Raw genomic sequence first — 15,741 nt, 5'->3', positions numbered from 1 at the left:
CTGAGAGGCTGGGACAGAAGGGAGGGTGTTTTTTTTTTTTTTAGAGCTAATTTAAAGTTTAAGGGGCAAAAGAAAGAAGGTGTAATAGGCATTAATTCTGGTATTCTTTTTTTATTTTTATTTTTAATTATTAAAAAACTTTATTAAATACAAAAAGTTAAAATATACATACAAAACTGAAAGACAAGAAGTCATACAAGTTAACGTCACAGCACTTTCTATGATAAAACTGATTAAATTTTCCTTCAATACATTTGAAAGTGAGTTAAATATTCCATAATTAATATTAGGTGGCAATTATTTCCTATATCTTATAGGTTATCTGTTGTTTATACTCTATAAAACATAATAAGCTATTATTGATAATTGTTGTTGGATTATAATTATATGTTTTTACAAATATATTCTATCTATTGCTTAATCAGAGAGTGAGGAGATCTAGAACTAATATTGTGAATTCCTGTCTTTGGTATTCTTTTTTTTTAAGGGTGCAGGAAAGGAAAATGCTCAGAACTTTTATGACCAAAAATTAGTAAGGAGCCAGTCAAATCAAGAATGGAGGCAAACATTCAAAATTAAATGTAGTTCCCATATCATCACAAAGTGTCTGGAAAATAACACTCCATTAACTACATAGCTTCCACAACTTATGTGGCCAGATACCACATGTCCAGCCCTATATGACATGCAAGCCTTAATAACGCATAAAAATCTTACTAATCAAAGAGAAAACAGATGATGAAATAATTATATTGTTTCCTAGTCTATAGATTAATCAGCATGTGTCCCAAACATCAAGCTACCATAGGAATTAATCTTATCATAGGCAAATTAATCTTTGTCTTTCATTCTGATCCATGGAAATCTGAAGTTTCTTGGACAGCCATGCGTCCTACCATCCTTAGAAACCAATTGCTCAGCATCTTTTCTACAACTTCTTACAAATAGCAGTTGGCCAATTTAGTACAGGAGTAAATTGAGAAAATTTGCAAAATTCTTCCCTCCAGCTAAGAGCATCAAGAATTGGATTTAGACCAACTTATTTGGGCTTGACTACAAAATTACCATCTATTCACCATGGATCGTATATGTTGTTTTTTTAAATAAATGTGGTACTAATAAAAGACAATATTTGCAACTCAGGATTGAAATGAGGGGCTCTAGGTGGTCTCTGAGCTTGGTTGTTTTCTTGTAGATGTTTCATTACCCAAACTAGGTAGCATCATCAGTACTAGTTTAACATCATCAGTGCTAGTCTAACACTGATGATGTTACCTAGGTCATCTCAAACATAGTGGGAATGGATTACTTCACAATACCAGGGAGACTAGTAACAGATCAAAAGATGGTTGCTTTGACATAATACTTTTTTCTTTCAAACAATTATCAATGGATAGTTCCCAGGTATTATATTTCCAAATGGACAGGATGTGGATTTGGTTAGCCCCATTAAGTAGACCAGACCAAAAATCATGAGCAACAAAATTACTTTTATTAAGATTAGCTATAGTAACATAACCTTGCAACTCCGATTGTGCTTTACCTCTTCCCCCTCTTATATTCATATTCACTAGGGAGGTACTTGTCATTTTCACATTTCTTCTCTTGTTTTGGACTTAAGACATATTTGTCTTCTCATGGTTCTGGTAATGTACATTGCCTATCTTTGTCCAAACCAGCGTCTTTACTCTCTCCAGGTCCTAATGTCTATGGAAGCAAGCCCCGTGCACTGAAAGGGGAAGCAGGTATGGGTATACGTGGGGAATTCTTGAGCTAAGGAATGACCAAAGGGATTCCTATCTCTTATCCCCTGCCTCTCACCCCTCAATTTATTCCTTCAGATCTGCAAACACTTGAGGCTGGTGTTCAAAACTGTGGTAGCAGTTTGGGTGATAGATATGAATCTGCTTTCTGACAAATCAGAATGATAAGGGTTATTATTATTTGATTGCAGGGCATAAATTGCCGGAGAGCTGGAACTGTGTTTACATATTTGCCGTATCTTCGGATGGGCTGGAGATTGAAAATCTACCTTCTTCTTCTTAAGAAGTGTACTTTTATAAGAAGTTATTTTGAGTGCTGTCAACATCCAAAAATGAAAATGAACAAAAAGCTGCCAAATGTTGAAAACTGCTTATTTGCATCATTATCGCTGTTATCACCTCTTAATAGTATTATCACTAGCACTCCATTTAATGGGCAAATATATCTTGAGGGTCCTTAACAACAGCAGTGTCTGTAGTAAACTATGATGATGCCAAAATAAAAAAAAAAATCACTCTCAGTGAGGAGATCACATACTTAGGTCTTGACATCTGATTCAAGTACTTAAGTCAAACCATTTGCATGATGGTATTTCATCATTTTGTTGCAGTGTACTAACTAAACTATGATGCAGAAGGATTAGCTTTTTAATCAGTGCTAGCAAATCCTTTAAAAAGGATTTTAGTATTTAGCAGAAGCACCTCAGGATACAAATGTAACAAATAGTTCTTTAGGAGGAATATCATTTTGGGGGGTGGGGGAAGAGGTGGTATTCAGCAGGTTCTGACCAGTTCTGGAGAACCAGTAGTGGATATTTTGAGTAGTTCGGAGAACTGGCAAATACCACCTCTGACTGGAGATTTTACAGTATCCTTCCCCTGCCACACCCACCAAGCCACACCCACCGAACCGCCAGTAAAAAATTTTGAATCCCACCAGTGGGTGGGGGGTAGGGGAAACAAAAAAACAAACAAGAAAACCTGACCAACCAAACAAGAAAACCTGACAGTTTTATAAGCTTAGAGAAATTGAAATGTGTGAATGGATGGGCTTTTGCCAAATAAATTAAGGAGAAAAAAAGGCACATGCAGAGAAAATGGTTGCCATAATGGCTTTAGTATGTGTTTTACAAAAACATGGTGGAAATGAACAGATAGAAAGAAGGAAGAAAATGTTTCTAATCTTCCAAGATGGAATCATTTCTTGGTATTATGTATTACAGAATCCAGGGACACATTATGTTAACTTTTTATTTTTATCATTTATCACAAGGGATTCAGTGAAAGGGTCAACCATATGAATGAGAAATGCAGCAGCATTTACATCGTGGGAACTGAGAAACTGAAGCATGTTGAAAGGACAAAGTTGTTCAGTTTGATGCAGGCTACTCTATGGTAATAGAATCCAAGGCCCTGAATTCAAATCTTAACATGCTCAAGCAGAAAACCCTGCAACCAGATAAATGGTTGTCCAATCTCTTCTTAAAAACCTCCAGCGATGGAGTTAAACTCTCTTGGAATGAACTACCCTCTTTTGCTTATTTAAGGAGGGTCTTTTAGATGCCACTAAAGATTCTTGGATAGCCAAGAATATTATTGGGTATGTGGATAAAAATGATAGATAGATAGATAGATAGATAGATAGATAGATAGATAGATAGATAGATAGATAGATAGATAGATAGATAGATAGATAGAAATAGATAGATGATGGATAGATATAGATATCAATGTTCATATTAAGAAGTATTTTATAACTTTTTAAAAGACTAAGGAATCCTCAGCAAAACAGAAGTATGTATTGTTTTTCTAAATTATTCATATACAAACATACTTTTTATATGTAAAATATTATTCAAAGTCAACACTCTATAATGGACTATTCCATATTCCCCATTATTTTTCTAGCCTAGTGTCTATTCGTCTAAATAATAAAGAGTTAATATTATTTGGAGAGCACAGTTCTACAGACAAACTCCACAGCTTCCTGAACTGTCCCAAATAATCATTTTCCTTTAGAGTCACTCTGTCCATTCAAAACTTTGGGGACATGGCATTTTGAAGATAATGAGAGTTTATAGTTCAAGGCAAATCAATACATATATTATGAATAGAGTGAGATTCTAGCATTAAGTACCAGAGCAAATGTTGGATTTCCTAGATGATAAGTAGATCTGTAAATAACTACATATGTACAACAACAGCAATACCACCAACATCAACTTTCTTTTCTTTCTGTAATTCAATTTCAGATGTGAAGTGAACCATACAACTGAAACAAGAACCTGACTCATGGAAGAACCTAAGCCTGACTAGAATACAGTATTGTGACTCTTCTGTTCCTACTGATCTTTATGTAGCTGTACATTTAATTCCAGATACATATATTAAAGACTGCACGTTTATAAGTATGGTCTGTGTGTTGTGAGTCAGAGCCTTGGAACAAGTTCAGATAATTCTGCATGGCATCCTCCTGTTAGATTAACTACTTTTGTATTCACTGGCACAACAAATAGAGTGGGTACAAATAGATGATTTGTTTGTAGATCTCTAGTTAAAAGGATTCGGCGGCAGGTGATGGAATTCTGGAGATGTGTTGCCAATATCATTAGACAACAATGGGGCTTGATGGATGAAGAGTGTAACCTCAGAAAAGTTAAAGTACCATAATCTGGACTGTAACAGTCTCAACAACCATTAGATCAGGGGTCACCAACTTTTTGGGCCTCAGGGACCACCAAACTTATAATTTTAAATCCTGTGGACCACTAATATGAATTTTGACTGATGGTGGCATGCTGATGTTGGTGAAGCTACGTGGGAAACTTCAGCCAGGCTCCTGAGAGACGAGAGTGACTCTGGCTGCTTCTATCCTCAAGCGCTTCTTGAGAGAGAGACGATTTTGCAGGTAGCTTGGCCGAACTCCTGTCCCTGGGAGTCAAAGTGCTGAAGCGTGAGCAGTGCGGGAAATCGAGCGAAGGCAGAATGGTGAGGAGCGCAGTGCTCCCACACCTTCCAGCCATCTCTATTGCTGCTTCGGCCCACCTGTGCCATCGCCCCCTCTTGCTGCAACAGCACCATTACCTCGTCCTGGCCAGCGAGGGCTGCACTGCTTTTTGCATGTTGCCCCACCCACAAATTTCCACATTACACATGCCACCCCCTACGGGGGAGATTTCCAACCCCACCATGGGCCAGTCCCATATTCCAGAGCTGCAGTAGTCATAAGACTAGCCCTTTGGTCATCCCAGAGCAGCTCATCCATAGCAGGCTGGTGCACAGACCAGTCCTATGACTATTGCACCTCTGGAATATGGGACCGACTTTCCCACTAACATCAGCAAGTCACCCCATGGTGGATTTCCCTCCCCTGCTGTTGGTCTTACCTTCCAGTTCTAGCTTGCATGGCTCTACTCAAGGTAAGGTTTGCACTCGGCTGAAGGGTGGGGGCCAATTGGTAGGCCATGTGGGCGGCGCAGCCTTGTGTTCCCATGCAGCCTGGATTAATTGCTTTGGGGGAGGTGCTTTGGGAGAAGACATTTCTCTGCAGACCACCAAAATTTTCTTGCAGACCAGTGCTCTGTGGCCTACCAGTTGGCAACCACTACATTAGATGGCAAGAAAACTGACTCTTTACTGGTCAGTTTCTTATTATTAAGTTGTCAGAGAGAGACTGTCACACTCAGGAGGAGGAATCAAGTGGGGGAATTGTTATGTAGACACAAGAAGACAAGGTCTGACTCTCCTCAATACTGTTGAACCTTAGTCCTTCTGGGGGCAAACTGCCAGTCTGAGAAGATTGCTGTGAAATATACTTGAGCAATAAAGTAGCACCCAACACAAATAGATCGAATTGTCTTTTCTGGTTCTTCATTACTTTCCTGTTACTTTTTGTTTAAAAATAATAATCCTACCTCTAAGCTTAGGCACTGCATCATACATCATACTATATGAATATAACATCTTCCTTTATGTCTGGGTGTATTCCTTGGCTAAGCTGATTCTTTGGTAGTAAACACTTCATTTATTAGATACATTTAAGAGAATTCCTATTTGAATAAAATTCTTTAGAAATGTAAAACATATAAAAGTGGCATTGATCCAGAAAACAAATAGTGGCTTGGTGTAAGTGAAAATTATTCTAGATGTTTTAAATTTGTTTTACTACATGTGGTAAGCAAGGATTTTCAATAAATTTTAGTTTCAAGGTATGTTTTTCACTATTAAGATTTCACTTTAATTCTAAGAAGCAGGATACATAAAAAGATAAAGAAAGCATTGTGAAATAATCACTTACCTACTGGGTTAGGGTAGCTGATTGCTGAGAAAGCAAATAGAAATAGATTTATAAAAATACTTTTATATTAACACATTTAAAGAAGTAAGAGAAAAAAACAAGTACCTGGATTTGATCTGATTAAATACCTGTATCCTTTTGTTCCTGGGCAGATTCAAAGTTGAGACTGAATGCAGATAATTTATAATTTAAACCTTGAAAATTGCACCAACAAGGACTGGCCACAAGAAATTGTGTTCTTTTTGAGAAATAAGAAATGTATTATATTTATTTATTCTTCATCTATCTATCTACTCATCAAGCAACTCTGTGTGGTTTACACAGAATTGAAAACATCAAAGAATCCCATTCTTTCATGGAACTGGGTGGGAATTAAGATAACTTGAAAGAATGGAAGCCAATATTTGGGAAAAGTTATACCTTCTGTCATATCATTAGACTAAATTTTATATGAAAAGATGTTTGGGAGAAGATTAAATCTTGTAGAAGAAAGCTCCATGTTTAAAGAATTTGATGCCCCTTGTTTTCTCATTAAAATACTCTATAGTATGTTTGCATAAAACGATGTCCAACTTTATATTCCATACTAACAAATCAGTAAAATATGTGATAGAAAAAGGTTTGATATTCATTAAAAACTAAAGTCAAAGCTCACAAATTCTCCTGGACCTTGTACCTTTCAATGGCTAGGATCATAATAAAGATTTGATTGATTGTATCTTTCTAAATTGAATACACTTACCGAAGATGCTATTTGGCCATTGAACAATGTACTGTTTATTTATTTCCCACTGAAAAATGATTCATGGATACAAATCACCACGTAACCTAATAGTTGGGAGCAAACTGATGACACGTTTACATTAACTACTGTTTTGGCGATGGTCAAACACTGAGACTGGTCAAACACTGAGACCAGTTTACTTGGAAGATAGTCTGGGTAGCACATATTGTATATGACATTTTAAAAAATCACCTTGATCTCTGGAGATGTTGAGATATAACTATTACAATTTCTCACCAGGAAATATTGAGATTTGTTGTTCAATATATATGGGAAAGATCAGTGGGAAAAAATTTCTCTGAATAATGAAGGTCTATTAAGACTTTGTCAAAAGAAATGCACTTCCTTCAGTTAATACCTGTGATTGGGGGTTCAAAAACTGTCAAGTAAGGGAGAGAAAGAGACACTCACGTTCGATATAGTGGATGATGCGAGTAGCCATGTCCCCCATCCCAAACCGGGTTATGGGTATCAAGCGAAGTTCATAGCCTTGAGGCACCTTCAAGTCAGTCAGGAGGTATTCCTGTAACATGCCCTTTTCCATCTTCCTCACAGAAATGGATTTAGGGGGCAAGTCTCTGTGATTCAGCTGTGATTCAGAGATATAAGGCAGGATTGAATTAGATAAGAGTAGAGTGTTCTGGAATCTGAATGCTGAAGGAATTTCATGAGCTTTGTATTTCAAGTATATCTTCTCTTTTCTTTGTCAATTAGGAGTTGTTTATTCAGGGTAAAAGCTGCTGGTATTTGGTATATTCCTGCATATGCTTGACCTAGTGCTAAATTCTAAAATATGGAAAACGATGTTGAGTCCTCAGAATCTCCTAAGTTTATAAACTAAATTTTTAAAAAGAAGCAATTGTTTTTAACTTCTGTAATAATAAAAACTCAACTATTAATGGATTTTGGCCATAGTTTATATCAAATAGATTATGAGAAGTTTGTAAGTAGTATAGTAAGTACTTTCATAAAATTATGGAGCAGATGGTCTATTTGCCACGGTGTTATATGGAAACAAAAAGCTGGACTTAGTCCTGGTTTGCACAATATTGATGTTTTTTTTGTCACAAGGACACTTTGCATTTATAAATATACATGTCTCAAAACTGTAGTGTTTTAAGAAAGTCAATATTAATATCACTTAGACTTATATAATGCCGCATAGTGCTTTATAGCACTCTCTAGGTGGTTTACAATGTCAGTGTATTGCCCCCAACAATTTGGACCCTCATTTTACCAATGTTGAAAAGATGGAAGACTGAGTCAACCTTCAGCCTATCAGGATTGAACTTTTGTTTCTGGGCAGAGTTAGCTTGCAATACTGCATTCTAACTACCAGAGGTCCTATAAGGGTTCCTTGTATTGTATTATATTAAGACAACATAGATAATCCCAGCTTTTCTTGTGCCCTTAAATATATATTCATCAGCTTTGGGACAAAAGTCTGTGTTCTGATTCTTCCCTCCCTCAACTCTGTCCCCATTTTAATTCAACCTACAATCGTGAATTTCTCTTGAGAGATTTGGACTGAACTGAAGTTGCCACACTGGCTTGGTTCACTTACAATTCTATGTCATGCTTTCTTTTAGTTCTATTTTGTTATAGAACTCATGATGACCTAATTCACACAGGATGCTAAACTAGGATTTATGAATACAATGGCTGAGTTTGTCCATTCAATTCTAAAATCACACAAAGTCTTAGCACAATTTACCAATCAAGTTTCTGTCCTCAATATCTAGGGAGATACTGTAAATAGGTATGCTTCCATTTATCCATTTTTATTTATTAAACTGTGATGCAGACAAAGGATGAGAAAACGTCAGAACCAAACAGTGGTGAGAAAGAGTCCCCTTTACTCTTTCTCATAAGTGTATGTATATCTGTCCTTATATCTGCTTGATTAATGATATGAGCCATTTCCTGCCTAGTCTTCTCTTGGTCTCCAACTTTGCTGAAAATCAAATGAAGTTGAAGCACTATTTGATCAACCTAAAAACAAATTGTTCTCTGATACCAACCTACCCACTGAACCATCCTGTCTTTGATATGTTAATTTTCAGATTAATACTTTTAAATTCATCAAGCAGTATTTCCAATATTCTTAGCAAAGCATTTGGATTTTTATCCAGCAACCTGTCACTGCCTGTGTATAATGCACTTACACTCCTAATCAAGACATCTTTACCACAACCACAATATTTATCCATAAATATATTAAACAAATAAGGGGATATGAAACATCCTTGTCTTATTCCCTGCCCAGTCCTGAACCATTCATTAAGCACTGATGATTTATATTATTCAACAAATTACCTCTCTATAATTATGCAAAACATGCCCTATTCATTTTATCCCATGTTTTCTCTATATCAACAAGTATAGAATAATTTCCGCTGTATTCATAGATTTCTTAGTTACTTGCTAAAGAGCCAAAATCTGATCAGCATATTCTCAGCATGGATGTTTATAGATACTGACTTCTATATGGTTATTGATGCTTTGGTGAGTCAAGGTTTTCACTTAAATTTTTTTTAATAGTACTATGTAGAGAAGGTTACTAGCCTTAGTTGTATATATGCCACATCAGAGATGGTATTCAGCAGGTTCTGACCAATTCTGGAGAACCGGTAGCGGAAATTTTGAGTAGCTCAGAGAACCAGCAAATACCACCACTGACTGGCCCTGCCCCCATCTATTCTCTCCCTCCCGAGTCCCAGCTGATCAGCTGGGTCTTCTTTTGTTGCCCTGCACAGGAGAATGGAGCTGGAAAGCAGGTTAGTGGGGTGGAGAGGGAATGGGATTTTCCAATAACCTTCCCCCAGGAGTGGGGAGGGAATGGAGATTTTACAATATCCTTCCCCTGCCACGCCCACCAAACCATGCCACGCCCACCAATCCACGGCCACAGACAGGTAGTAAAAATTTTTTAATCCCACCACTATGTCACATGTAGCAATCCTGTTTCTAATTGTATCACAGACATAATTAAACTGGTCAATACGGTCTAGGATCTTTAACTTAGGGAGTGCCTCACAGGTTAACTTTTTGTTTTCCATAAGCCACCAATTCAAAGTTTCAGAAGTATATGTACACTCAAGATGAGTAGTGTTTTAATTTTTTGGGAGGGCTGCAAAAGATGAGCATAGTTACCTCTACATGTTGTTTCAAATGACTTTTAGACACCACATGGTCAAGATCCTTCTGATACAGGATCTTATATGTATACATTTTGTATGCTTGTTTAGGTCTTAATAGAAATTAAGAGGTCTCTGACTTGGATTGGAAATAAAGAGGGAGGAGAAAGACAAAACTTTTTTTCCCACTTATCCTGTATCTTCTATAAACATTGCACCATCTCCAAATAGTCTGTACCTGTTTCCTGTTGTTTAATAAGCAATTTGGAACTGCATGATTCTGATTGAAGAAATACTTTGCATGTATGAAGTGAAATATCAGTGCTCTTTTGCCTCTATATAATAGTTTTATTCTATAATCCTTGGCCCACTCTGCATTAATACTTAAAGGCTGCACAAGTAATGCTAATATTTTGCTGGTTTGCTGTATAATTTACAGATGGTGCTATTTCTCAAGATGATTAAACTCCAAGCTCCTTGAGTAACTATGTTCTTCTTCATTCATCTTCAAGCAGGTTATACCCTTGTTTTCCTCTTTGCTTGCTTGCTCCTGCTCTTTTAAATAGAGCTTAAGGAAGTCTCCCTTGATTGCATGACTGCTGCTTAGGATAGAAAAGCTTCTCAGGGACTGAAACCAAATAAGGAAGAATTATTACACTCCTGGAATCTTGCTAGGATTCATTTTAATGCAAAGGGGATTCACATGACATCCTTAGACTCCAGATTATTTTTCTACCAAGCAAAGCACACATAGGAGCAAAAACTGTTATAAGCACACATATGTGTCTCTATTGTTTTCTGGAAACTATCAGCGCTCATAATAAAAGCAAGGTAAGTTCCAGCATCAAAGAAGAAGGGCAGTTTTACAATGTTGAACTAAGCATTTCTGCTAGGGAGACAGCTGTCCTACGTTTAGGGACAACTGTTCCTTTATATCTGATATACTCAGCTGTATGAAGTCCAATTCACACAGCATAATTTGCAGACATGGATTGACTTTGATTTTACTGATGGCTCCTCTGTGCTTGCTCTGTTTGCAAATCTGTAGAATAAAAGACTTCTAGAATTTCATTTTACTTTTCAGTAATCTTCTAATCTGCAAGCTTGGTTTTATAAACTGTATTTCATGGTCTTGTAGAAAAGTGAACTGCATGCATGATAAAGTCATATGATTCATTTATATCTAGGCATCCATAGAGGCCACCTGGCCTTTAGATAAAGATCAAACCTTACAGCATTTCCCCATAGTTTGGAAGGTTTCTTGCATTGTTTGCATGATTATAAATGCATATGTGAAAACAAACACTGATGCAAAAAGCATTATTAGAATTAAAATCACATTGTTACATATATTACATTAAAATGTTAGCTAATTTAATATAAGTGGGAAGCTGTTGACCCCAATTATTGTGGTAGGCTTGTTTTCAAAAGCCCATCTTGCTTAGATTGTCTCAACCAGTCTGCTCCTATCATATCTTCAGGGAAACTTAATTCAGACTGGATCAATAAACAATTAAAAATTGTGAAATTGTGGAAAAAAAACCTTACATGGGTCTAATGTCACATGAAAAATTTGTGAACTATGTCATTTTTTTAATGGTATCCCTACTTTCTATAATCTGTGGAAAAAAAACTTATGTCACACAAACACATAAAAGCAACATAGAACAGACTTACAACAGCAGATAAATATACTTTCCATATAAATAAACTTCTGAACTGTGCAGCCCATTGCTTTATTCTTTCTTTTGTGAAGTATCAAATTTACCAAGACAACTTCTGGAATATAATCTGGGAAACTATGATTAATAACTTTTGAACAAGCCATAGTGTTCTACCATTTTAAACCATTCTCAAATGTGTAGCCTTAGTTCTTGATGTGGAAATTATAATGCAAGATTATCTCTTCATGTTTGCTCACATGAAGACAAAAGGCAAGGGACTTCCTATATCTGAAGCCTCACTATAAATTGGTTTTATAACATCTTTATTCACTGAATAGACCAGGATTTCTCAACCTTGGCAAATTTATGGATTTTAATTCGCAGAATTCTCAAACCAGCATTAACTGTTCAATTAATTTCTTCTAAGCCCCAGGAACCTGAACCCAAATAAAAGTTTAGGCTAACTATAGTGGGATCCTTTGCAAGACCCTTTTAATCCACAAGAAACTTCTTATTCAACAGATCTCTGTTAATGTATTATAGTTGAAATTTAGCTCCTGCAAAATGTTTCTCCTGCATGATTGTTGTTGGTATTTCAATATTAAAACAACAGTATCAAATCCCCCAATCTGGGAGATTTTTCTTCATATAAGGCTTCTGACATTATCTCCTACCCCACCTTATTATCTTTCTATTTTTCCTTCCCCCCCCAGCACCTCCCACCCCCAAATCCTTTCTTTCATAAACACACCATCCTGGAGCTGTGGCCCTATATTACTCTGGTTGACTTAATAAAATACACAGCCAGGGCAAGAATGCTGGAGAAAATGGAGGTAGCCTTATTAGAGATTCTCAATCTTTGGTGGAGGAACCTGTGCAGGACCCAGCAATGAGCTCATTCATCACTGCAGCAGTTAGCTGCCTCCAATGGCAGCTAACTGAAGGAGAAGCAGACAATAGTCCTCCGCCTTGACTCTTTCCCTTTACCTCCTACTTCCTCTGAGGAAAGTAAGACTGGGTGGGAAACACCATTTCCCATATCCACAAGCAGCATGCTGCAGACATTAGAAGTGAAACTCTAGGAAAAGAAGACAAAAAGTAACCAAATGATTTGTCTATGGAGATTCACAGTCATCCAGGTCATGGTTGTCCCAAAGGTGCTTTTTCAAGAGGCAACTGGACTTTCTGGTTTTTCTTTGAAGATGTTTCGCTTGTCATCCAAGAAGCTTCTTCAGTAACCAAATGATTTGATTCACACAGGTAAAGGGACTGAGCACCCATCACCCAGAAGGGAAGAAGAGTACAGCTTCAGTGCAAGAGAGCTTCAATTACCTCTCTTTGCTCATTAGAATTATAGTGGAAATTCTTCCTTCTTCTCAACTGCCTTCTCATTTATTTATTTAGCATATGGTCTCCTTAGAGCAACCTTTATGAGTAATGTCAAATCTCTACCCATCTCATGATATTTAGAAACACTTGGATCTGTATTCTGTGGAGACTAATTCCCATTGAACTGCCTTCTTGAGCTTCTCCAAGCTTCTGAGGAATTATACATTTAATTATCCTTGAATTTTTGTTGATGCTCCTTTTCTGTTCTTGTAAAGTATTTCCACTAAAACTGCTTTGTGCACTGAATATTTCCCAGCCTAATAAGGAAATGAGAAATTGGTTGTCTAGTAGATTTTGTTTTTTCAAATGTTTTCTCCCAATGTTGGGCTCCAACCATGTCTGGGTACATCTACGGTATGTATCTTTAACTTGAAAGAAAATCTATTTAGAAAAGCTGTTGATTTTGTTTCATTATTTTTACTTGTCAATTTTAATTTGCTTTTTTAATCCTTATGTATATGCTATGTAGAGTGACTTTGTGATTAAGATGGCATATGTGTTGATAAATAAACCAAATAGTTAAATCTGAAATTTCATGGAAATTATTTTTATAGTATAGTATAAATGAGGAAACAATGAATGTATAGGTAAAGAGATATAAAAGAGAGAGACTGGGAATAGACCGATTCATGACACTATAGGCTACATCGGGGCTGCCAAATTCACGGCCCATGGGCCAGATGTGTCATGTTCTGATCATGCCCATGCCTAGTTTAGCGAAGGAAAAAAATCCAAATATGTCATGTCATAATGATGTGAGTTTCATACTCCTGGTCTACATGAATGATACCATACTATATAGTATATGGAGTCAGAATTCCACAGAGGTTTTATGGAAATATTAAATTGATACTGGCATCCACTTCAACTTTTAAAATGTTTTATTTTAAGGCTAACATGCCACTCCCATTGTGAATCAGCTCTGAACAGTTTTAATTCTATCATACATCCACAGGATTAAAAAAATGAAAAAAGAATACACCCAGGTAAATAACATGTATTAACAGCCTTGAATTTCACCCAATAACATCAAAATATTCCTACAGTAAAGACCCATATAGTTATCTAAAGAATTCTTTCTCAATTCATCTTTCTCACAGAATTCTGTTTTTGCTAAGTAGGTATGGAGTTTTCACATGTGCCTGTTAAGGCAATGTGGTTTTGGGGGGAACTGGAATGGGGTTTTTTTTGGGGGGGGGGAGATGGGGAGATGAACAGTTCTCCCCTCAGAGCCATTCATCTTCCCCTAATTAAGCAGTGAGACACATACATTTCACAGTCATGGAATGAAAGTTCAGAACAGATTTTTTTTCTCTCCCTATTAGTTGACAAGAAATAATAGTCAAAAGCATTGGAAGTTTGGAAGGAAACACTTATGAGGCATACTGTAAATGGTAGTATAATGGGAATAAGATAACATATTTCTCTATATATTTAGTAACAAGTGTATTTCCTGAAATAGCTTGTTTACATGACATAATTCTTAGTTAGGCCTAAATGTTCTTCATGTTGCATTCTTAAATTATCTGCCTGAGATCTCTTGTAAAACTAATTGGCTATAAACAAGCAAGGATCAATTATCTGGCTAGAAATCAGATGTATTGCCATATATAACTCTAGACAGAGAAACTAGAGATACCATGTCTCAATGGGCTCATACTATGATTGAGTCAGCTTAAGTCACACCAAGCTTGGGATGGCATGTTGAAGGTCCACTCCAAAAGTTTTGTTGATTTGGGAGAGGGTTTATAAACAACAGGACTAGGTTTAAGCAGTTTTGGGACTTACTAAAATATTCTTGGGCCCATAAATTCTTCTATATCAGTCTGCTGCAGTGGTGGGATTCTACCAGTTTCCTTACTGGTTCGGTGCTTGTGCACTTCACAGGTGCACGCGTACACGCACCTAACATATGAATGTGCAGCTTTCCAAACACCAGCTGAGGCTCTGCCCTGCCAATCAGCTGAGAGGATAAAGAACAGAAAAGTACAGGGAGGGCTGATCCTGTGCTTTTCTCTTCTTTATCCTCTTAGCTAATCATCAGACCTCTTTTTTTAAAAAAACTACCGGTTTGGTGAAACCGGTAGCAATTTTTGCTACCAGTTCAGGTGAACCAGGTGAAACCAGTAGCATTTCACCAATGGTCTGCTGGCCTTTTTAGAAAGGTGATCTGGGACAGAGATTCTCTGGTTTAGTTCAAAAACTTCTCAAAGACATTAGAAGAAAAGCCTTTTGCTCAATTATGATCAAGCTTCAGAATATTTTTCTTTGCTCTTTCAATATATCTCCATTCTTTAATAAGTTTAGAATATTTTTATTGCTATATACTGTTTCCTGATGCAATTTTCAAGTTTCTTATGATATTGCAATTTAGAAATATGATTTTAATTGTAAATTGACTGTGGGAAGCTTCCTAAAACACTTAAAATATAAGGCAAGAAAGGCATCTTTTAAAATAAAATAAAATTTTGCATAGGAAGCTGAAGAAGTATTTTAGTATTCATAAAATATTTTAGTATTAAACACATTTTACTCCAAGATCCATCCTAGAGAAAGTTGCATGGACAGCCAATCTAATACAACTTTTACAAGTGATTCCACGTGTCCTGAATATTTTAGTGGAATTGGCTCATATTGTGAATAGAGAGAAAACTTACAATGAATAAATAAGAATGAAAAGTATCTGATTGCTAGAAATGTTCTTGTT

At 36.5% G+C, this 15,741-nt stretch overlaps 1 protein-coding gene across 2 annotated transcripts in view; it reads right to left on the bottom strand.

The window, feature by feature from the left end:
* Nucleotides 1–15,741, bottom strand: part of MDGA1 (MAM domain containing glycosylphosphatidylinositol anchor 1) — a 329,389-nt gene that overhangs the window by 56,553 nt on the left and 257,095 nt on the right. For both annotated transcript variants that reach the window (XM_026695587.2, XM_087935247.1), the window contains exons 11-12: nt 7,256–7,433; nt 6,061–6,084 (exon numbers count right to left, since the gene is read on the bottom strand). In XM_026695587.2, the coding sequence (XP_026551372.1) occupies nt 6,061–6,084; nt 7,256–7,433 (202 nt within the window). The remainder of the gene's footprint in view (nt 1–6,060; nt 6,085–7,255; nt 7,434–15,741) is intronic.

Source organism: Pseudonaja textilis, chromosome 1 (assembly GCF_049901715.1).
Source record: "Pseudonaja textilis isolate UNSWEBS1 chromosome 1, rPseTex1.2, whole genome shotgun sequence".
NCBI classification, from domain to species: Eukaryota; Metazoa; Chordata; class Lepidosauria; order Squamata; family Elapidae; genus Pseudonaja; species Pseudonaja textilis.
The sequence above is the reverse complement of the archived record's forward strand: the minus strand, read 5'-3'. Positions and strand labels throughout refer to the sequence as shown.